Consider the following 24,875-nt stretch of genomic DNA (forward strand, 5'->3'; position numbering starts at 1 on the left):
AGACATTTTACTTTAAGACATTTTATGTGTGAAATGAAGGTAAGCCTGGAGTCAAGGATAACACCTAGAAATTTGTATTCTTTGTTAACAGGAATTTGTTGTGCACCCAGTTCTACACAGGGATCAGGTACCAAGCCTCTCTTTCTTGTGAAAAGAACACAATAACTTTTGTGCGGCTTGATCTTAAATCCATTTTGGTCTACCCACTTGGACACCTTGTTTAAGCCCTCTGTACCTGTTTTTCACACACTATAAGGTTGCAGGATTTGAAACCTATCTGTATATCGTCTACGTAGACTAAATAAAAAATGGCTGGGGGCAGTGAAGAACGAAGTGTATTCATCTTAACGATAAAGAGAGTGCAGCTGAGCACGCCTCCCTGAGGTACACCAGTTTCCTGCGTAAAAGGACGTGACAGTGCATTACCGACTTTTACTCGGAAGGTACGATTTGACAGATAGCTTTCAATTCTGTTCAGCATATTTCCACGGATGCCCATTTCCGACAGGTCTCGCAAGATCCCGTAACGCCATGCCGTCTCATACGCTTTCTCCATGTCAAGGAATATCGATAGGAAAAACTGTTTATGTATAAATGCATCGTGGATATTTCCTTCTATGCACACAAGATGATCGGTTGTCGACCGTCCTTCTCGGAAGCCACACTGATAAGGATCGAGCATATTGTTGAGCTCAAGGAAATGTACAAGTCTGCGATTTATCATTTTTTTCAAAAAGCTTACACAGACAATTTGTTAGAGCTATCAGACGGTAACTTCCCGCCAAGGAAGGGTCTTTTCCCAGCTTCAGAACGGGAACTACGATCGCTTCCTTCCATGTGGATGGGAGGTATCCCGCAGCCCAAATTGTGTTAAAAAGTGTGAGTAGTGTAACTTGTGTGTTAGTATGTAGGTTTCTGATCATGTCATACATGACTCTGTCAGGTCCCGGCGCAGAGCTTTCGCATGTGTTCAAGGCAGCTCTCAACTCGGCAATACTAAAAGGTCGGTTATACGGTTCATTCTGTCTGCATTTTCTTATGATTGGCTTATGTTCCTCTATTTCTCTATGTTTAAGGAAGGATTGGGAATAATGTATTGAGCTCGACACACGCTCAAAGTGCTCCCCTAGGGTGTCTGCCTGCTCTTCTAAGGTATTTACTTGATCATTCACCAAAGGCAACGGATTTATTTGCTGCCCTTTTAGCCTCCTTACGCCATTCCAAACTTTCGCCTCCTGTGTGTAAGAACTGATACCTGAGAGGAATCTCACCCAGCTTTCTCTCTTCGCCTGACGCCGTATGTGCCTTCCCTTTGACTTTATGTGTTTAAATTCGATAAGATTTTCTGCATTCGGCGACCTACGCAATATTCCCCATGCCTTATTCTGCCTCTTTAGGGCATTTCTACATTCATCATTCCACCAGGGAACACGTCTTTTAGGTGAACCACCATTTGTTTGCGGAATTAACTTTTCTGCAGCATCAATAATAAAAGCGGTAAAATATGCGACAGCTTCATCTATACTAAAATTGTTTATAAAACCGAGTGTTACATGAGTAGATTCTTTAAAATGCTCCCAGTCAGCCGATGCTGATTTCCAAATGGGAAACTGGGGAGCGTTGTCATGCTGCGTTAGTGATTTTAAAGTTATAGGGAAGTGGTCACTTCCAAAAGGATTCTTCATCACATTCCATTCAAGATGAGGCAGAAGGGAAGCAGAGCCTATTGCTAGGTCTATGGATGAATATGAATTGTGTTGAAGGCTGTAATATGTTGGTTCCTTCTTATTAAATAGGCAGGCACTAGAGTTCAGAATAAAATTTTCAATAAGGCGGCCCCTTGCGTCGCATCGCGCGTCTCCCCACAACGTGTTGTGGGCGTTAAAATCACCCACAAGTACGTAGGGTTCTGGGAGCTGATTTATCAGGTTATAGAGATCGGTTTTTTGGAGGCGATAGCTTGGAGGTATACTATAAATGGAACAGACGGTTACCAACTTATTGAAAATAATCCCTCTTATTGACACTGCCTCGAGGGGCGTCTGTAAGGCTACCTGGCGACAAGCTACGGACTTACCTGCAAGGATTGCTACACCGCCGGATGAGGTGTTAGCCTCATCACGGTCCTTGCAGAAAATGGCGTATTGTCGGGGAAAGTTTGTGTGTTTTGATTTTAAGTCTGTTTCCTGTAAACAAAGCACTTTTGGATTGTGTTTGTGGATGAGTTCTTGTACGTCAACAAGGTTTTTAAGAAGACCTCTGACATTCCATTGAATGATTTGTGTATCCATATTTTAAACTAAATTGGTGCTGTGTTTACGGAAACGAAAGGGATGTCTTAGATTACAGAGCCCTTTCGAGGCCCTGTAATAGGGGTTTTGCCCTTTCTGAAGCGTTCGAGCGAGTCTCGGCGCTCCTCAGACGTTTGGTACGCCTTGAGGACAGGTGTAGTGTCCATTGCCTCCTGTGAGACGCCGGACAAGCGCTCTTGTGAGCGAGAGGTTTTCCGAGAGAGTCCTGCCCCGGAAGGCAAGACCCCTGCGCCCACCAGCCCGGAGGCCGATGGGGCTCCCTGAGGGATTTGGCTGCGCTGGCCGTTGCCAGCGCTGGAAGGGGCCTCGGAGGTTGGGGCACCCTCGGCTGCACCCACCTTCGGGGTCGATGGCCCGGTCTGCTGGGTTAGCAGAGCAGCGCTAGCTGACCGCCGCGGGGGCAGATGGCGTAGCTGCCGACTCACTGCTTATGGGTCAGACAGCCGCCGGAGGCCGTTGTGACGCTGCCCCATGACAAGCCACTTCGGCAAAGCTTTTCTTTGGCAGGTATGCTACACGCCTGCGTGCCTCCTTGAATGAGATATTTTCTTTTACTTTGATCGTTACGATTTCTTTTTCTTTCTTCCAGGATGGGCACGACCGCGAGTACGCGGCGTGCTCCCCACCACAGTTTACACAGTGGAGAGGGTTCTCGCAAGCTTCAGTGGTGTGTTCATGGGCACTGCATTTCGCACATGCTTGGCGGCCCCGACAGCTCTGCGAACTGTGGCCGAAACACTGGCATTTGAAACATCGAAGCGGATTTGGCACGTACGGCCTAACATGGAGCTTGATATACCCGGCCTCGATTGACTCGGGCAGGACACTTGAACCAATGGTGATTATTAAGTGCTTTGTCTGAATCTCTTTACCATCTCGCCTCTTCTTAATTCTTCTGACATTGATCACATTTTGTTCGCTGAAGCCCTCCAGGAGATACGCTTCAGTCAGCTCAAGCAAATCATCATCCGACACAACACCGCAGGTGGTGTTCATTGTACGGTGCGGGGTTACTGTTATATGGGTCTCCCCAAATGACACTAGCTTCGGTAGTTTTTCATATTGTTTCAAATCACGGAGCTCCAAGAGTAGGTCACCACTTGCCATCCTGGACATCTTGTAACCTGGACCAAAAACATCAGTCAAGGACTTTGACACAAGGAACGGTGAAATGTTTCACACTGCTTTGTTTGGCTTTTCAGAGTGAATGACATGGAACCGGGGAAAATTCTGGATTTGGTGTCCGAAAAACTGAAATACATCTTCGGTGCGCCCTCGTTTCTGAGGGTGATCAGGAAGTTTGGGGAAAGAAGTTTCCATGAAAATATATAAAAATTCGGCCGCCCACCACGGAGCCCAACGAGGGGACGCGGCAGAACTTGCATGCAAGTCTGCACGACGCCAGTCGTACGCCGCCACTATAACCAAATATGGTGTACCCAAGGTTGGATAGCCACACAGGGTTAACCCTTGCCGCCAAGAAGAAGGAAGTAAATAGAAGAGAGAAGGAGACAGGAAAGGTGGAAAGTAAGGGAAAGACGAAGGATGTAGGAAGAGAGAGACAGGAAAAGGCGACTGCCGATTTCCTTCAAGTGGAGGAGTCTGGAGGTGCCGTCTATGTGAAGCCGAGGCCGAAGAGGTGTGTTGCCTCCGCCAGGGGGCCGAACACCCAGCATCGGCTCAACCCCCAGGATCCCCTTTTCCCCAGACACGGCTAAGCCGCGCACGGCTACAAGGGGGAGGAGGGGGGGGTCCAACCCTCGTGTGCTCGGGTCCGTGGTGTTGCAACACACCAAACGTCTGCTAACAGACGCCCCTGCGGGGCGCAGTGCCAGAGTTCACTGTATTAATTATTGTAGGAAGCTCTACGGTTCGTCTAGTCAGCAGATCACATTGTGGCACATTATGTTCATTACTATGCACTAACAGTAGAAGGCGATTCATTGATGTCCCAAAGTCTCACAGTGTCGCCGTAGAAAGGGTTGCCACGGTAGTGGGCTCTTGGTTAATTTTCGCCACCTCAGCATTACAAGTTATCTTCACACAGGATAAGTATGAAGATATTCAATTACAGTAAAACTTCCTAATTCAATCCTTGTTAATTCGAAGAATTGGATAATTCGGACTCGTCCTCTGGTCTCGGCAAGCGTATGCATTATTTAATGCAATCACACTCTCATTATTTAAGACGTATTTGGCTGCACAGAGATAAATTCAGCCAACTCTCACAGCATGGCGAGTGCAGAGCACCGCAAATGGGAAACACAAAAGAGCAAGAACAGCGTTAATGTATAATCGAAAAGCAGCAGCAGTACGCATAGCCATAGTCATCAGCAAAAATTGTATGTGAATGACAGCAATGCTTGAACACTTCGTGCCTAATTGTGCCTTTAAAACCTTTATTCTTGCGTTAACACCACGCATGACACCGCATTGGCCGCGTGCCTTTATAACTGCGTAGTCACCATTAATGATCACCTCGACAGCCACCACGGTTTCGTGCACACCGGTTGCAGCAAACAGTAGTTCCATTTTGACTTCATGTACTGTATGCGGTGGCTGAGTGCCTTCTAAACTGCGTAGTCGTCATCCATGATTGCATCGATAGCTACCGTGCTTTCATCTGCAGTTGTTGCAGCAAATGGTAGTTTTATTTTGACTCGGTTCGTGCGTCGGCCGCATGCTGCAGAGCTACGTAGTCGCCATCTATGATCACTTCAATAGCAGCCGCAATTTTGTCCGCAGTAGTTACGGCAAACAGTAATCTCATTTTGACTCGGTGCAAAGTTGAGAATTAAGAGCACCGGCTACATCGCGATGAACTGACACTCTGTTGATGACCAGCACACTTGCAAAAAAATAATCGGGATATGATTGCGGTAGTGAAAAGTGCACCTCAGTTGAAGATGCACACTGTAGCCACGGTTTGAAGAAAATCATGAGGCCTTCACCACTGAGAGCACTAATCAGTCATGAGATAATGAGAATTGCAGCTTCCACACTGCTTAATGAGAATTGCAGCTTCCACACTGCTTAATGAGAATTGCAGCTTCCACACTGCTTTTGTACAAAATAAAAACAGGATTTGCCAATTCATTCAGTAAGTAAAATCCTGTTGACATAGTAAACATTTGATGATTGTTTTCAGAGGCTTGACAGCACTCGACTAACAAAACCTAAAACATGGTCATAAATTTCCATTAAAGCTGGCCAAAACATAAACTTGAGGCTGTTGTGTTTTCTGGCTTGGAGAAGTGCAGGTGCAATTTCAGGCAATTGTGTAATTTTGGAACAGCAAGTTGCAAATGTATCTTTTTGGCCAAATTAGCACAGCTGTTCCACCCTTTCAAACATTAGGATGGAAGAGCTTACTATTGTCTAACCTTGTGACAGCAGAACAATGGATTGCAAACAGCAATAACATAAAGTATAATTAAAATTAGGGGTACGCAAACATCAAATTTTTTTATTACAAATACTTAGCGTCGAATATTGAATCAAATATCAAATAATGATATGCACATGCATTTATTAGCAAGTTGGGCTAACTTGTTATCTTGAAACATTGCAATGACATTGTCAATGTTAAGAAACTAGACTAGTAAGCCGTTTTACTAAAACATTACGTATTCGGCTCATGTTAACTTTGAAAATTCAATAATTCTCACTAGCTGTCCTCACCAGCCTGTGCCTCATTATACCGCATCAAATGACTGTAAATTCGGAGGCATTTGAACCTGTGCCAGTCGTCACTCATCGCACTTGCTGTTAAGCAATAAGCTGAGAATCCGGGGTGGGGCTGCAAAAAAAAAAAGTGTGCCCTCGCTGTCCAGGGGGGCAAACCCATGCCGCACGCTATTCAGAGGCTGGCTTTCCCGCACAGTATAAACGTTAAGTGGCTAAGTGTGCTTTACAGGCAAAATTTCGCTAGCAGCACGAAATAATCGCAATATTAAGCACAATATCCCCCCAATGTTCTTAGGTTAGATAGAAACAAATGCTAAAACCGTGTTTGCTCTCGCACAGACAGCAATATATTCCATTTGATTCGAATATTCGTATCCAACCGAATACTCGAACATGTTCTATCTATTTTTCAAATCGAAAACAAATATTAAAAATATAATATTCAATGATATTCGAATATTCACACACGCCTAATTAAAATGTGAAACTTTTAAAATAACTTTGGTTTTATAGACCCAGGTCTCAGAATTTAGGCATACTGCTTCCGTTCATATTACAGATAAGCTCACAAAGCCCTGTTTGCACATAGGAAACAACACTAGAACACTTACATGTAGAAGTAATTAAACTCATCGTAGCAGGAAGATTAAATAAATGCTTGCCACAGCCAATAACAATTAGACACACTCCAGACCAACTAATGAAAGTCTTTTATACAGCATCTAAGCATGTTCATCAACAAAACTTGCTTAAGAATTCTTATCCTATGCATCTATCACTGAAGCACTAAGCATGATTAAAAGAACAGAAAGTGCTATGAAGCCATGAGCAAATTTTATGTCGGAAATTTGTGGGCCTAATGTTTTATGCATCATTATAGCACTACAAGTGAAACAACCCTATGTGGAATTATATTAAGAAATGTTTTTATCACACTGTTTTTAACTTTGGGCACAAAGATACCAAAAACAGATCAATGCAAGCAGAAAGAAAAGGAAAGTCCACAATAACATCAACAAACCGTTCTCACTTTCTTGAAGTGCTGTAATGTGTCTGGACTCTTCTCGCACATTTCTGTGATGAGGATGACCCCTGTGATAAGCACACCTGCAGGAAAAATATACTGCAATGAGCACTTATAAAAAACTTGCCTTAAAGTTGTAAAATGCATTTACAAATTTCTTACAAATTTCTAAGACTGTGCGAATACCAAATAGTAGATTTCGAATTGAATATTGCATTGAATATAAAAAAAGAGTAGAATATTGAATGGAAGTATTGAATATCAGAAAATTTATCACAAAGTTGAATGCTTATAAATTTAGGGCAAGAAAACACAGTGCTGCATATGTCATGAGCCAAGACATGTATTACGCTCTACTCTTATTAACCCTCCGAGGGTCAATGCCTTCAATATACAGCACCGCAAACAAGTCCCAAGTGGTCGATGCCATATATTTACAACGATGCCTGCATGTTTGAAAAACACACCAATTTTTTAACTCTCTCTTGTGCAGAAAGTGCCGACAGCCTGCTTGGATACAAGACAATCTACGGCTTGTTTATGCCGGTGCATCAGTGACCACTTGCTGTATTAGCGAGTGCACAGCGGTTAGTTTTGGTTTTATCTCACTGGCTGTCTTTGTTGTTTTTGAATCTCTCCAAGTGTCACCACTAGTTGCTTGCTTGTTTATTGCTCACAGGGGTGCCATTACATCTGATTACAGGGACGTGCTGGTATATATAAACAATGCCTCCATTTATGAACCATGCTGTCATGCCTGCATTTATTTTCTTGAGACTCGCGGAAACTTTTTGCCCCTTGTTGGCGATGGGATGAAGGATTGCTGCTAGTTTCTGACTAGTTTGGTTTTTCTGAAGGGTGCACAACCATCGAGTTTTCTTGCGTACGCTCATATACACTGTTCAATTACACTATGGACATGCATGCCAGTTGCTCTTCTACAAGTGAGTAGAGCGGTGATTCCTTCTATACGGACTACAGCCCAAGTGCGGAATCAGAATATTTATTCCAGTGTATCACTTCTTTATTTTTATTCTTATTATAAGTACTTATGCAAGCACATCTGTATTTATGTACAAACAATGCATGTTTTTTACCTACGGAAAATATTTTTTATTACTTTATGGTGACTACAAAAATTATCAACTTTTTTCAAAATAGATCACTCTGAAGATTTTAAATTTGCAATAAAAGAAATAGACCCTGAGGAGATACATTTGGCAAAAAAAATTGTCCCTCATAGGGTTAAAGGGAATTCCAAATTAGAATGCCAGCAATGATTACAGCTCAGTTCTAGTACATGAAGTTCTAGAAAATATTTTATTAGTAGAATGTCTGTTAAATAGACTCGAGTGCTTTTTTCTTTTGAAAATAAAGAATCAGTCACATTATGTTGAACTAAATACCAATGAGGTCCTCAGCTTAATAGTGAACCTGTGTTTTATGGCAGTCTTTTATTGCATAGTAAGTCTTGCATTCCAGTTTTCATTCAATATACACAAGAGCTTTCCCATCTTTACGGCAGATGGGTAAGGCCAATTTGTGCAACAGACAAAAGCATGTACAGCGCATCACGTGACTTGTAGGGATGCTTGACTCTCACATGTCCTCTGATATTTTCCCCACATGGCTCTTGCATCTCCTGTAATCTGGCTTCTCCCCGTAGCTAAGCGCCAGTGGCGGCTGGTGTGGTTGCAGCATATTACGAGAGATGGCACGAGTGCTGCGCTGTTAACACCACCCAATGGCAAGGTTACTTGGGCACAAAAGGGAGTAGGATGTTCCTCTTTGGTTTCGGGGTTGGTGAGTGGCGTGATGCTCTGTGCGTGCACCGATCCATGCTTCGCGGGACCGTCCTGAGAAAGGCTTAGGAGGGGGACACTGGAATGGACGAACACGATCGTTTGAACGCACCACTGTTCATGTGACCGTATACGCGAACGATTAGGCATTGGCGTCCAGCATAGGGGCGAACATATTCGGCTGACAGGCATTAGTTCATGAAAAGTGCAATACATGCCCTTGTGATTGTTTGCACTACTGCGTTGTCGTTCCTTTGTCCCAAGAGCGCGTGTGAGATCGCACAGACTCGATTAACACTCTGACATAGCCATCGTTGGTGCAGTGCGGGTCAACCACAGTCAGTGCCAACGGTAAAGAGCAGGTGCCTTTTAACTGTCAGGTTTGGCCCGATTTGCAACCTGTCCAAGTATCTTAAATTGGGAGGGTCACAGCAACTTCGCACCACGCTCCCCCCCATCCATCTGCCCGCAGTGCAAATGTATGCAGCCAGGTCATCGGTGCACTAGTAACATGACACTTTTTCACCCACCGTGTAAATCCAAAGCTAGTCTTGCAACGGGTTGGTCGAAGCTAAATACGAGGTGCTACCCAAAGTTCCGGGAACTTGAAAAGCGCGGGCAAACTGAGTGTGGTACACATTTCCGCCGCTACATGTGGCCTGCAGTATGCCTTGCGGATCAGTGTTCTGAACGACTTTCATCTAAGAAGTATTGTTTTGCGAAGTGTTGTTTTGCAATGCAATGTTTCACTGATTTGGCACATTTCTTAGTAACCAATATGGCAGACTTCAAGGAGCAAAGGATTTGCATCAAGTTTTGTTTTAAACTTGGCAAAACTGCGGCAGAAACTTATCGTATGCTAGAGGACGCTTTTGGAGTCAACGCCATGAGCCAAACTAGGACGTTTTTATGGCATAAACGCTTCAAATGCTTCAATGTTTGTTGACGACGACGAACGTTCTGGACGAGCACAACCGTGGCAACGATAGCGGATGTTTGTAAGGCTATCCTTGGAAATCGCAGGGTAACTATAAAGGATGTCTGCGGCATTGCAGGACAATCGCAATTTTGCAGGATGTTCTGAACATGAGGTGCATTTCTGCAAAATTTGTGCCAACACTGCTCAGTGACGAACAGAAGCTGCACCTTCATATAGACAAAGCGTCCGCTCACACATCACTCGTTCGACAGTTCCTGACTTCCAAGCAAATCACAGTACTTCCACAACCACCCCATTCACCTGACCTCGCCCCTTGCAACTTTTTCTTGCTCCCAAAGCTGAAGTTGAGGCTGAAAGGAGGTCGGTTTCACACTGTTGAAGAGATCCAGTCAGAATTGCAGGCAGTCCTCAACACACTGTCGCCTGCAGAGTTCCATGAATGCATGAAATCGTGGCAGAAACGCTGTGATCGGCGTATACATGCTCAAGGTTACTACTTCGAAGAAGACGGAAGCATTATGATGAATACACCTTTTTTACAACTGAATCCCCGGAACTTTTGGGTAGCACCTTGTATATATAAAAAGAGACTGATATCAGTCTACGAACCCCGTCGGGAAGGAGAGGCCATGTACTACTTCTTGCAAAGATGGCGGCACTCAGTGAGCAACTTTATTCCTATCCCGTACACTCACTTTTGTTTGCAAGGTGGTTTATCGGCTCTCAGAGGGTCGTGCGGCTGCTGTGAATAGATCTGCATCAATTCGGCACCAAATTTTAACTTGAGTCACTAAAATTCAACGAAGCAGCGCCAATTAGGATTAATGGCCTAAGCATGTGCCAGTGACAAAAATTCACTACTGGCCAATGTGCTAATGGGCCACAAGCAGTCGCAGAATGCTTGCCGCTAATATGTTCGTATTAGTGATTGGTCAGTGATCAGTAATTGGCCCCAAGATCACGCATACTGGTTAAATTGACAGCTCTTGAAGCGGCGTTGTGTCCCATGTGTCGGGAACGCTTGACGCGTGTGGTGCAAAGTCAGATGAAATATTGCAGAGGTGATAAGCGTCACCAAAAGTGGTTGTTCGAGAATCTTGTCTTGACTAAAGCTTACCTTTGCTCTGCAAGGTATGCTACCATGGCTGATGATCGTTACAGGACATTTCATCACCAAAATCCACCGTAAATTTCTTACAAGGCGCCATTTTGTAATGCTAGCTCTTTAAAGCTTCCTTTAGACCAATTCCCATCAATTTTTTTTCTACTTCAAAGGCGATCATTTCATGACATCATTCTCTGTTGCTCACTTTTCTGACTGTTTTATGTTTTGTTGCAGACTTATACCCCGATCTTAACCCTTTCCATACTAACTTTTTTTTTTTTTAGAGAACCACTAAAATTTCCAATTTTTTTATATTACTGGTTCATTGTGAGCAGTTCTCCTTATTATTTTACAAGTATTTTACAAGTACTGCTAGCCTTGTTACAAAGCCTTAGGCAGGAGTAGGCATTTGGAACAAAAAGAAAATATGAAATAAGATCAAACAAGATAACAGACACTGAACAAGAATCTGCATAACAAACATAAGAGAAACCATTTCACAATCATGATTTGACTGGTAAAAATGAGGGATGAACGCTATGGTTTAGTCACAAAGTGTAGAAAGAAAGGATGAAACCGTTGGACAGTCGACAGTTGTGGCAGGTAATGCGTTCCATTCGGAAATCGTGTGCAGGAAAAAAGAATTTTTAAATGCGTTGGTCCTGCAAGAAAAATCTCTAACCTTTTTGTTGTGATATTGCAATATTGGCAGTTTATTTATTTTCTGGTGACATTTACCACCAATTATTCTTTCATGTTTTTGAGTAGCAGATGTAGTGCAATACCTTTTGGAACAGAAGACTAGCGTGCTTTTGTTATCTTCCATGCGACAATTTATTGCTAGGCATGGCATGGAAAATAATTACAGGGAGGCCGGTGGCAAAGCATTTCTGTCAAGCCATGTTCATTTGAGAGGTCACCAGATGCTCTATGTCTTCCTTGTAATCATTAGTGATAAGTTAAAGCTCTGAAAGCGACTCGCTAGAGCTTTCAAGATCTAAATGTTTAGTTCAGATGAAGAATCGTCCAAAAATACCACAATTTCGGCATGGAAAAGGCAGCCGTCGTCGCTACAGCCACTTCCCTCCGCGCCGTCATTTTTAAAACCCAGGAGAACCATACTTTCACATTGTTTTTGCCAGCTGCACCCTCAAGAAATTAATTTTCTGGGCAGCTGGTGCTATTTCAAAGTGCAGCATTCACACCGAAATGATGAAACGACTGCCGCTTGTCGGGGCACTCATTAGAAGAAAGGAAATTCCTGAACCAGTGAGACTATCACTGGCACATATTGGAGGAAAAGCCAGGATGAGCGAGACTCATGCCAGGCAGGGAAAGGGTTAATTAAGTCAAAGGCCGTGAAGCATGTGGTGAAGCATGGGAGTCTGGGAGTGGTGCAGCCAAAAGGCATTTCAGTGTTGACAAAGTCTGTATGCGATACTAGTGGAAGCAGCACGGCTAGCTGCTTGCTGTGAATAAGGCACATTGCACCTTCTGGGAAACAAAGACCCCGAAGACCTGAAAGACCCTGAAAGACCCTGAAAGACCAAAGACCCCGAAGACCTGAAAACTGTCTATGTTTGCAAATAGTGGATACATATATTTACCGCAAAGCTGTTATTTGATGCATTTTCTTATTAGTTGTTACTGTCTTGCTTTTCCATATTTACTCTTTAAAGGGACACTAAAGTGAAAAATGATTTCTTCTGCATCAGTAAATTACTGTTCTACAACACCAAAAACACCACTATTACAACGATAAGATGTTTGGTAAGCGAGAAAAAGCGCAAGAACGAAATACGGGTGGCGACGCCTACTTAAGTTCCTGCACCTGGGGGCTGTGACGTCTTGGATTTTGATGGCATCTTGTAGGGCCTACTAATTACATATAGCGGTACAGATTGACTACATTGTGTTCTAAAAAAAATGAAATATTAAACATGGCAAGTTTCGGGAACCTTTATTCAGCCAATGCGGCCCAAATGCGAAAACATACTTTTTGGAATCCCTGACGTCACGCTGACGTACCAGCGCTGGGGTTTCAGAGCGAAATTCAAATACTGATACTTGGACCATCATTTTCTCATCCAATAATCAAACTATTTTTTTTAAATGACTGCCTGCCGGGTTCTCAAACAATGCTTCATTAGTCTAAACTGATTTATTGTTTCGCTTTAGTGTCCCTTTAAAAAATATTCCTATAAGTTTACCCCACAGATTAAATACCATCGCCAACTTTGCTTTGGTTTTTCAAAGAAAAAAGTGTGTTCATTATTGAACTTTTATTGAATTCTGGGGTTTCACGTGCCAAAACCACGATTTGATTAGGAGCCGTAGTGAGGATCTCCAGATTAACTTTGACCACCAGGGCATCTTCAACGTACCCCCAATGCATGGGACACAGGTGCTTTTGCATTTTCACCCCCATCGAAATGCAGCCGCTGCAGCTGGGATTTGATACCGCAACCACGTGCTTAGCAGTGCAAAACCATAGCCGCTAAGCCACGGTGGCAGGTTGCGTTCATTATGCAAGTATAGTGGAATTTCGGTAAACGGAAATCGCTTAAATGAAACTGCCTCTTAAACAGAACACCATCTTCATGGTTGGTTGGTTTTGTATTCATGCAATTGTGTTCAGCTTTGTCTCTCAGTAAATGGAACTCCTGGTAAACAGAACCAATTTCCCTGGTCCCTTGAGGTTCCATTTAAAGAGAGTCCACAGTAAATATCGTATATGGTGGGGTAACTGTGCAGCACAAGGCTTCAGCGACTCTTTGAATCCTTTAACTTAATTACTGCAAACGGCAGCCGTCAAGCACCACACTCCAGAAGTGTTTTGCATGCTGCCCAGCCAGAGCATATGTGCACATGCGAACTTGTGCTAGAACTGAATGCACTTAAAGTAGCGGAGCACCTAATAAGACTCGAACAGTGAGGCCTTTCTGTGAGGCTTTTCTGAGTAACATATGAAGCCTATATGTAATACTATACCATACATTAATCTTCACTATAGATGAGCAGGATTCTTCCTTGTATCCCATACACACTGCTTCGCAAAAGTACAGTCGACATCCATTATATTGACCTCGATGGGACCAATGAAAGCAGTCAAATTAAACAAGCAGAAAAAATGCAACAAATCATCAATTAAACTAGCAGTATTTGCCCCAATTCTAACATGCCCCCGAATCAAACACGCACCTTGTTTTTATGGATTTAAAGTAGAAAACTAACATAAAAATAACATTATAGCTCCTAAACAAAGTAGAAATCAAATGCACAGCTGATTTAGCCAAAAAAAAAACGTAACATGCCTCCTCCAATAAGAAAAAGGTGAAACCAGCGAACTTTACCTTCACTGAATGGAGATTTATTTACTTTATGTCCATTCATGTCCACTTTACCACTGTCTATGAAGAGCCACAACATGTCGTCCTTCGTACGGTCCATAGCACATTTGATATTCTGCATTTCTGAAGCAACCACAAATGGGATGGTGCCACATGCCAAGAAAAACCACTTTGCTAGTTCGTCCTGCGATACATGCCATTCTTCGGAACGCCAACAACATGTGACGCGACTTGTTGCCGCTAGCTTAACATGCAAAGTAATTTATTGTTTCAACGTGCTTCTGTACTCAGACTGAAAGCACTGCAGTGTCATCATGCTATGCGAGTTCTTGCATAGCATAATGATGACACAGCAGTGCTTTCAGGCACAAGCAATGTTCAAACACATTTTCTTAAAAAGAAAGAAAGAAAGAAAAGCATGGGTTAGAACCAGGTTAATACAATAATAATTCATTGTGAGCTACAGTTTTCGTTTTAATATCTTCCTAGAGCAGGCTGAAAATAGGTGTTTTCAATGGAAGATGATGTGTGTTTGATGAATTTACTGTACCCTAAGCACCACCAAGATGAACACTGCCGCTATTGGAGTCACCACCGAGTTCACTGTTAAGGCCGGGTGCATGCGTGATCGAAATTACCCAACAAAGGGCAATTTCAGGATTGAAATAATGAAAGTTTGGTCCCATAGTAATGTATGGGTGCTGGCTAGCACTTTCGGTAGGGATTGAATTAACACAACATCGAATGAGTGTAAGTCTACTGCATCAAAAAAATCGCAAAACTATTGAAGTCAATGCTCATTAAATTGGACTGTGATAATCCATGGAGAAAGGTCCGTTCCATCCAAAATTAAGGCCACGGAACGTTGTAAAATGGCATGACTTTGCACATTACTCCATCTAGCGTTTCACTATTGGAACCCAGAGGAAATAGCAAAAATTTTTTTAAAAAGTTAATAATAATAACAATAATAATAATAATAATAATAATAATAATAATAAGCAGCAGCAATTTACAGAGCAGCACAGTGCTCTGCTGTGCACCGTTTTCTAGACACTGGCTGCCAACAGAATGGCTTGAACCTTTTCAGTGTCACCAACGCACCAGTACCTTTTCAATTTTCTGTCTCACCATGTCACGTCGACGCACCCATACATTTCCATTCTCTCCAGTCGGATGTACACAGAAACACGATGTTACCGCGCTCCAAAGTAGTTCCATTATATGTTGTGTATTTCTAGAAGCATATTTTCTCAAGTTTCCTCAGTCTGGGTTCTTGTAAGGTTCTTGCAAAATGTGCCCCTTCATGGCCGTGGTTGCACATTAGCAGTGAGTGGCTTGTTTAGTCATCTCGGGAATTCTTTGTTAGCCATCGGGGTGTCTCGCAGCACGCTATTATGGTATACTTCCCACTAATATGTATGTTCATTCATTTTAACCCTTTGAGGGTCGAATTATTTTGAAGAAAACTTTCCCAGGTGGTCAAATTACTTTATTGCGGATCTTGAATGTACAAAATGTATAAAGTCGGGAATAAATAGTAAAAAATAATTAGGAACAGTATTTTGGTGTCGGCATCATTCAGAACTGCAATATGTTCAATAGTATTTCCGAGCGTGGTACTCCTTGAAACACGGGTCTACGCACAGCGCCTTATCACAGTCTGCACACCTAAAATGCGTGTCTGTTCTCTTGGAGCGAGGAGTTGTGTTGGCTCACACATGACATCTCTGCGTGCGGCTGCCTTGGGCAGAGGTCTGAGGCACCCTCTCGCGTAAGCGCGTTGCCGCGGAGGGCGAGAATACCTCGTGAGCGGTGGTGATAAACAAGCTAAGAGCAGTGCCAATCAAGATAGAAATCAACTTCCGCAGCCCCTGCGAGAGCGTGGCGAAAAAGAGAAAAACCACATTTCGCGTGCCTCCGTTGCGATCACGCGGCGGAACCGAAACTGCGAAAGCGCGTTGCCACTGAGAGCGAGAATACCTCGCGAACGGCGCTGATAAGCAAGCTAAGAGCAGCACCAATCAAGATAGAAGCCAACTTCCACCGCCCTGCAAGAGAGTGCCGACAAAGAAAAAAATGACGTTTCGCGCGCCTCCGTTGCGATCATGCGGCGAAACCGAAACTGCCAAAGGGGCGTTGCCGCAGTCTGAGCGTTGCGCGGAAGCTAGCAATCAGCTATGTTTATCTCCCCAAGAAGGTAGCACCAACTTCAAATGCATCTTTTAAGTGCTAAGAGGTGGCAGCACCTCCTGGTGAGCACACATCGTCAATATGGCGCGAAATTTCAAACGGAGGGTCGGAACCGTACCCGTACGGCAAGGACCTTGCGGAACAGAAAACCGCCGCCGTACATGTACGGCGAAAACCTTCAAAGGGTTAAAGGGCCCCTCACCAGGTCTGGCCATTTTGAGCTGACAAGCGCAGAGCATACAATACGCGATAGCGATCGTGTCTGCAAAGTATTACATCGCTACACGCCGCAGAGAAATCTGAAATTTCAGACCCAACGCCGTTGTCCCTTCTCCTCGCGGCCACCGCGCTCCAAGCCGGAGAATGACGTACACGTGCTAAAGCGCCGACGTACACGTACGTGTTCGCACTGTGACGTCGCTCGACGTGACACATGACTTCAAGAATTATTCAAGCCAACATCTGTTATTTCTGTAATATGTTGCTAGAGTAGACAAATTAAAGCTTAGAGAAATAATAAAACAGCTAAACCAAATGTCTGCATGTTTTTGTTTTACTTCGCACCGTAGCAAGACAGATGTACTGCGTGCAGCCCCCGAAACTATGTCATTTTCTACCGTGTTCCAGCACGGGATCGCACTCTGTGATCCGCTTGTGTCTGCCTCAACATTCGTGTAGCACAGACTTATACCGCTAGTCAGGTGTCCTCGTGCACAGCGTGGGAAATCGTGTGCTGCGCGAAACGAGACAATTACAACAGCTCGCATGCGACACTGTCAGAGGAAGTGCACCGCACTGCAAGAAAGCGGGGAGAAAAAAAATGGTGCCAAGGCCCATGACATATGCGTCATGTGATCCTCGAGGTCCGGTATGGGACAACGCAGGGAAGGAATTTCGCTTGCGGAGGCTAGAAAAGGCAAGTGGAGAGAGCGTCTATGCGGTGAAGCTTGCCTCCTGAAATCATGGGTTTGCGACACTGAAATATTTCTATCTCATACTATTAATGAGCCGATTTGAAAAAGCTTTTGGGGCAGAACGCTCCCTAGAGGACACGTAACAACTTCCAGCATGTAACCAAAATTTGCGATGGGGCCTGGTTGGGGGGCCCCTAAGAAAAAGTATTTTTGAGGGTGTGCAAATACTCGAATATCACCGGATCGAATAGAATAGTGAACGTTCAAACAAGTCGGTTTGCGAATCAAATATCTACTATTAAATTTTTAGAGACCCGCATAGTGCCACATGTCGTGTTTGCTGCAGAGCCTTTTGTGCTAGATGCCACCCAAGTGAGGTGAGCATTTCACTTCCGTTTTCGAAGCAAAAGAAGCACCGAGCTGGACTTTGTCCCTTCGAGCACTCCTCGACGTTAACACAATGCAGAGATCTCACACACAGTGCCCAAACGCTGCAATTCTCAGAACAGCACCATGTCAGCCGGGTCTGCCTCTGTCGGTACAAGGCTCATCCAAGTCGACAAGACCGGTCAAAATGATAATGTTACGTAGAGAGAGGGAACTGCAACAAACGCACTGCATATTATTTAGTAAACTTGGAAGCATGTGCGAAGATCGAACCGATCAGCTGCCTATACACACACAGATAGTGTTGTATACGCAGCGACAAACCAGGCCACTTCAACAGCCATCAATCTAACCCACATGCCTGAGCTTGGGACTGATCAACGATGAGCCACCTGCACAAACAAATTAGTGGCAAGCATTCCACAATGGCTTGCGGTCTCCATTACATTGGCCAGTGGCAAATTTTCGTCACTGCTACACTGCCTAGGCAGTGTGGCAGTGTTAGATTGGTCAAACAATAGCACACCTGCCGTGAGGTTGGGATAGCCCTTCTGTATTTTGGAGAAAAACTAGAAAGCAAAACTTTCTATGCAAATAAAAAAGAAATATTGGCGCAAAACACAGGTTTACTATTGAACTGAGAACCTCATTGGTATTCAGTACATCACAATGTCATTAATTCATTATTTTCAGTGGGAAAAAAGCACTTTATTCTATTCAACAGAAGTTCTATTCATAAAAAAAATATTTTCCAGACCTTCATATACTAGCACTGAGCTGTAATCAGCGTTAGCATACTGATTTGGTGTTCCCTTTAAATAAGAGTAAACAGTACTGTATATCTTCATTTTTATGTACCTAAGTTACTGATAGCTTGCTACATTCTTGTTATGCAATGCTAGGAGACTCCAAAGCGTGTACAGCACCACATTTCCAGGTACAAAATTGGTCATTGTTAAATTTTGAGAATTTTTTTTTAATATATTAGATATTCAACTCAATATTCTATTTGAAATCTACTGTATTTGGTATTTGTACACCCCTAGTATTTTCACACTTTTTTAGAAATGGCTGGAAATGTTGTGTGCAGCGCAGTAACACACACACACACACACACACACACACATTATTGCAGCAAGAATTATGTTGCATATGCACTGTCTAGATAAAATTTGTCCAAAATCTTGTCTGCTATAGCTGATAGCCCATTATAGCCTGGCTTAATAAAAGTGGAACTTGTGGTGTGCATAGTATAGGCAGACCAATCTCGGTGTGCAGAATGGTCTGTTCCATTAAAACGGGTGTGGACTGATCTTAATGCTCAATCTGGCCACTTTACAACAGGGGAGAATGATTTAACAATGTATCACCATTCTGCTTGCACTGTACACTTACTTGCATCACACTGTGCAATTATCAGTGCAAGTACTTTAAAGGGACACTAAAGCAAAACAATAAATCAGTTTAGACTAATGAAGCATTGTTTGAAAACCCTGCAGGCAGTCATTTCAAAAAAATAGTTTGATTATTAGATGAGAAAATGAAGGTCCAAGTATCAGTATTTGAATTTCGCGCTGAAACCCCAGCGCCGGTACATCAGCGTGACGTCAGGGATTCCAAAGTATGTTTTCGCATTTGAACCGCGTTGGCTGAGTAAAGGTTCCCGAAACTTGCCATGTTTAGTACTATTTGGTTCCTTTAGAACACAATGTAGTCAATATGAACCGCTACATATAGTTAGTAGGCCCTTGAAGATGCCATCAAAATCGAAGACGTCACAGCGACCAGGTGCTGGAACTTCAAGTAGGTGTCACCACCCATATTTCGTTCTCGCGCTTTTTCTGGCTTACCAAACGTCTTATCGTTGTAAGAGTGGTGTTTTTGGTGTTGTAGAAAGGTAATTTACTGATGCAGAAGAAATCATTTTTCACTTTTTTATCCCTTTAACGTGAATTATGCCCCTATCAATAGACAACTTATAATGCCAAGATGTGTCACTAAGGCAAAGAATATCACATGAACAACAAATAAAGGCACTCACCATGGTTCTTCTCAGTGAGGAGCGACCGTGTCGCTGGAATAAACATTTCCATCAACTCTGGAACCTTTCTAATAATCCTGAAGGCACTCAAGGCGGCCTGGAAGCATAACAAAAAAAAAAAAAGACTAAGAAAGGAAGTGAACATGTGCAGCAATACACAACAGTGACTGAAGTTGCAATTTTAACAGTGAGCAGTTATTATTTTTGTTCTTACTCATATCAGTAGTTTGGCCAAACACTAATACCATCACTAAGAAATTAAAAAAAAAAAATATATATATATATATATATATATATATATATATATATATATATATATATATATATATTTGCGTAGCCTCCAATGTGCGTTTTGAGCTCCAAAAAGAAGCAAAAAGCCACAAAAGTGAAGCCAGGGCAACATTTTATTCCTAATAGTGCCTCTTATACAAGGCACTTGCAAAATTTTTTGCCAGAAATGGTTTGTGCGGAGATATACCATATTTGCACGCTTCTTACACGCAATTTTTTTTAATAAACAGTGCATTCAAATTTGCATGCACATTACAATCGTAACTAACTCAACTCAACATCAAAAATAAACCCATTCTTACTTAAAAAAAAAAAAAACAGCAACAATGCAAGGCGGCTAGCCACGCTGCCATCGTACAGGTCTGGAGAAAGCGATGCTCGGAGATATAGCAAGGTGGGTCCATGGTGCAAGGAATGTCCTCCCACAGACGTTAGTTGCGCGAGTCTTCAAGAAATGTGCCACCTCTAATGCCTTAATGAAACTGAAAATGACTTTCCGTGGTCGGTAGACAGCGAAAAGGAGGTGTCATCGGACTACGACAGTGGCTAGCCGCTAAGATTACGTTGTGTGGGTGCCGGTGTGCCTTTGTATTTTCCATAAAATACTTTCTGCACGCTACGCGTCGACTCGGCTTTGGTTACTTGATGTGTGCGGTAGAATCAGCAACAAGTTATTATTATTTTCTTTTTTTTTATATATTTGGGCGGTAACATAACTGCACATTACAATTGGCGGTGCGGTAGAATCGTGCAAATATCGTACACTTTGACAAAAGACATATGAGAAAAGAATGAAAAGCAATAAGGTTAATTAATCACTGATATGAGCACAATTTTTCACCTTCTGATATTTCTGAAATTTCACATCCTGATAGGACAAATCAATGCACTAAACCACGTAATATTGTGTCTTTCCATTGTTACTTCGACTGCCTTAAGCTTATATTTTTCCTGTTTTTTATAGAACAGTGGAACAATCCTAACTTTTGAAAACTTTTGCAATGAAGCAACTAGCCGCATTCTCTCTTAGTAGGTAAGCTTTCCAATTAAGTCTTTTCCGATTGTGTATTTCAACCAGCTAATGCTGTTCTTATGGCATTTTCTGATGCTATGCATATTATGTTACATTTTCTGTAATCATCCTTGCTATGTTTTGAAATGAAGTATTTGTAATCATAAAATGACAATAATAATAATATACATTTCACATTTTCCTAAAAAAATGTTGCACGGAGCTCTTAAGCCTACTAAGGTGTTCATCATGGCTTCAAATCTGCGTACAGAGCAGTTTTACACAAACCAAATGCAAGGAAGGCTGCGCTTTATACATGTACACTGCGAGCTTGCAAGCAAGTGAAACCTGAAGTGGATAGTGGCGTTCAAGACTGTAACATGTCCAAGATAACAGTCAACTGTGCTGACGCTCAGTAATGACAATGCTAACAGCTGTTAGTGCAGATGACAATATGCACTATGAATTGAAAAGCAGAATTTAGTGTATAGTGGGACATGACTGTTTCCTCCTACCAAGCGCTAAACTATTCACAGGTACCATAACCTTGACACCTGCAAAGGTCACGATACATATTTTCTAACCGTAAACAAATAATATAACAGGATTATGCAAATAGTTAAATTAAGTGTAAAATGTTAATCCAGCAAACCTGCACGAGAGAGGTCTCAAATCTCCACATGGGCACATCAAATTTTGGAAAGTCACAGCACTACAGTGCACTTATGTTAACCTTTTCCTTTTCTCTGATGTAAATATGAAATTGTAAATATGAAAAAAAGAAATTAGTGGGAAATGTGCCCACTTTTCTGCTATAGTGGTTGTTACCAATTATTGTATATCCACTATGGGACAAGAAAAATGAAACAAATAAGAACATCCTTTAGAGGGGAGAAGGATAGCTTGCATTTTTTAAAAGCTTGGCAATAGCACAAATCTTTTCAGGGATACATATGCTCTTTATTGATGAGAATTTACTTTTACATGCGGCACCCTAGCAGTAGCAAACTTGGCACAGCAAATACTGAAAAGAAACAAGTCGTTTTTACATCACAGTGATTTTTTTCAGCAACTTTGCTGTTGTCCATTTCGCATGCTTCAGGAACTTGTCTGTAAAGCATGTTCAAAGCAAGCACCCCTCTTGCATCCTTTCACCATCACAAGACCTTTAACAGAAGGTTCGCTGAACAATAAATGAAACTTTTTTATGAATAATTTTTTTTTAAAGCTTCAAGCAACATTCGTAGTCATAAAACGAGCCCAAATTTGTAAACTTTAAAAAAATTCAGGAGAGCTGGCAGGTATGCATTCATCCTTGAAAGAATTACAGCTACTATAATTAAGCACTGATCCAGCTCTAACAAACTCAGACACACAAGAACATTTTGTTTCCTAAGTAAAACAAATTTTGAACTAAGATAATTTTTTTTTTCAGTGCTTAATGAAATGTAAGTCCACTTAAAAATTCCACAGTGAACAATGAATACAGAGGTATTTACCTTCTTGCGAATGTAGGCATTTGACGTTTTCAGGAGACGCTCCACCTCCCCGGCCAAGTCACGGCTCATCTCTGGCGAGCAGATAGAACCCAAAGCAGTAAGTGCAAGGCCAACCACAAATTGAGTCTGGCTGCCCAGGTCATTCTTTAGCGAATTGGTGATGAGCAGATGTACATCCTGCCGCTCATCCAAAAGAAGCATCGCTCCCAGGTAGCCAATACGCTTGTCTGTGAAACGTGATGATGCTATCAGCTTCAGGCACTCCAACTGCGTGAGAAAGCAGCAGACATTACACCCAGGTGGCAGAAAGCAAAAACCGTGCTCTCCTACATTTACACCCCTTCACTGTAATTTTTTTATAGAAGTGACGTAATCCCAGCATCAGGATTTTTTTCTCTGATATTATAAAAGGAACATAATGGTTTATTTTTAGTTATGCAAAAGGAGAAAAATGCAACGAATAATGGCAAATGCGCTCTTGGTATGGTCCTCATATTCCTCTCTTTGTTTCCTATCTCATACCCAACTTCATTTTGATGCACATGCTTCTACAACGGCGCCGCCAAGTCAGCGTCAGAAGCAGTTGAAGTTGCCTGTTCCTTGGACGTCAAGCTGTCATCTTCGGAGTTCTTGCTTGGCTCATATTCGGAGTCGGAAGAGCCGCTGCTCCAATCAGCATTTGAAGGTCCCACGCAAGCAGCCATCTCAAACACACGGCGACGCTCAAGGAAGGAACGTTTATTCGTACTTGACCAGACAAAGCAAAGAGAACAACAGTCGAAACAGAGAGTAACAGATGAAAGAGATGTGACAGAAGGCAGAGCCATACTGGGCAAGCGCATCGACAAAAGGAGCATCCTCATCGCTGGAAAGGAGGTGCGCCATAGTGAAGACAGCCGGAGATGAGAAAAAAAAAAAGCCCACCTATAAATGTGTAATAGATGGCAGCAACACAAAAGAGTGATGGCTTTACGCTACAGCGCAAGTGTTCAAACAGAGAGTCACCATCATAGCAGTGTACAAAGTTCGAGAGCCACCCCTTCCATCTGTGAATGCAAGCACTACACGTGGCTCAACCACACCTATGAAGGGGCACATACTGCAGTGCACTAACAAAAACCCAGAGAGGAGAACATACGCTTACAGAAATATACAACAGATGGCGGAACTACCTCAGAGCTCACCAACTTCATGTCACTGGAGATGTCCAAGTGGACATCAAGGTACGTCAGTGACACCGAAAAGGCTGACACTGAAACTAGCTTTAGAATCTGATTTATTACAGGTTATGTTTCCTGCACTCATAGGTCACAAAGCGTCAAATTGTTATCAAAAGCACGAAGGGGCCCGAAACATTTTTCTGATCATACAATAGATTCACTATTAAAGGATGTCATCTTACTCATTGTTCATTAAAACTTTGCCTGAGAACACCTTTTGTAAGATTCATACACACTTTAAAAACGAAGATTTACTTCTTTATGTGCAGCACACAAGTAGCACTGCAGCAGGATTTTAAACAACAGACTGACAAGCAACACATTGTTAGATCACTGTTACTTTTTCAGCAACTTTGCGGTTTCCAATTTCGCTTGCTTCAGGAAATTGTCTGTATAAACTTGCTCGAAGTAAAAACCCTTCCGGCTTCATTTCACCACCAGAAGACTTCCAACGGAAAGTTTGAAGACCAATGGGCTGAACTATTTCATGAACAGAACTTATTTTGTAGAACTTGATGGAACATTTGTAAAATCGTAAAATAAGCCCAAACATATTAACTTACGAAATATTCTGGTGTGTTGGCAGGTATGCTAGTAATCACAACATCCGTTAAAAATTATAGCATCAGCAATTGCTAGCAGCAATGTGGCATGTATGCATCATCATTGATGCTTAGAAACATGTATGCCTGTAAGCATCAAGTTTCTTAATTTGAACAATGATGGATGGAGGAAAACCTATGATTACACGCAGAAGTGGCAGATGCACATCAGGACAGTATGGGGGGAGGGTGGTGTTGCACTTCAGTTACAAGGAGAACTTCAAACCACAGAGCAGCACCAGGAAATTAGCAGTCTGAAATTTCTAAGTTGCAGCAAAATAAAAAGTTTAAAAAGACCCTTTGAACTACAAACAACACAAAACAATGGGGAAAGGTAAAATGTCAACCACCAAACTGCAGAGATTTGCCTGTTGCACTACAAAATGCTAACAATATGTCACAATGATAATTAAAAATCAAATACAGAGCCTATTATGTTAAACATGGAGCAGAGGCCTTGAAAGTACTCAGGAATTTCAAGACACCAGACAATTAA

At 42.5% G+C, this 24,875-nt stretch overlaps 1 protein-coding gene across 6 annotated transcripts in view; it reads right to left on the reverse strand.

Annotated features, from left to right (window-relative positions):
* AP-1gamma (adaptor protein complex 1, gamma subunit) overlaps nt 1–24,875 on the reverse strand; it is a 213,650-nt gene that overhangs the window by 150,149 nt on the left and 38,626 nt on the right. For 5 of the 6 annotated variants that reach the window (XM_050191372.3, XM_050191375.3, XM_050191374.3 and 2 more), the window contains exons 3-5: nt 22,558–22,824; nt 19,756–19,852; nt 7,021–7,106 (exon numbers count right to left, since the gene is read on the reverse strand). In XM_050191372.3, the coding sequence (XP_050047329.1) occupies nt 7,021–7,106; nt 19,756–19,852; nt 22,558–22,824 (450 nt within the window). The remainder of the gene's footprint in view (nt 1–7,020; nt 7,107–19,755; nt 19,853–22,557; nt 22,825–24,875) is intronic. The other variant, XM_050191373.3, reaches the window with a different exon arrangement.

The sequence above is a fragment of the Dermacentor andersoni genome, chromosome 1 (assembly GCF_023375885.2).
Source record: "Dermacentor andersoni chromosome 1, qqDerAnde1_hic_scaffold, whole genome shotgun sequence".
NCBI lineage: Eukaryota > Metazoa > Arthropoda > Arachnida > Ixodida > Ixodidae > Dermacentor > Dermacentor andersoni.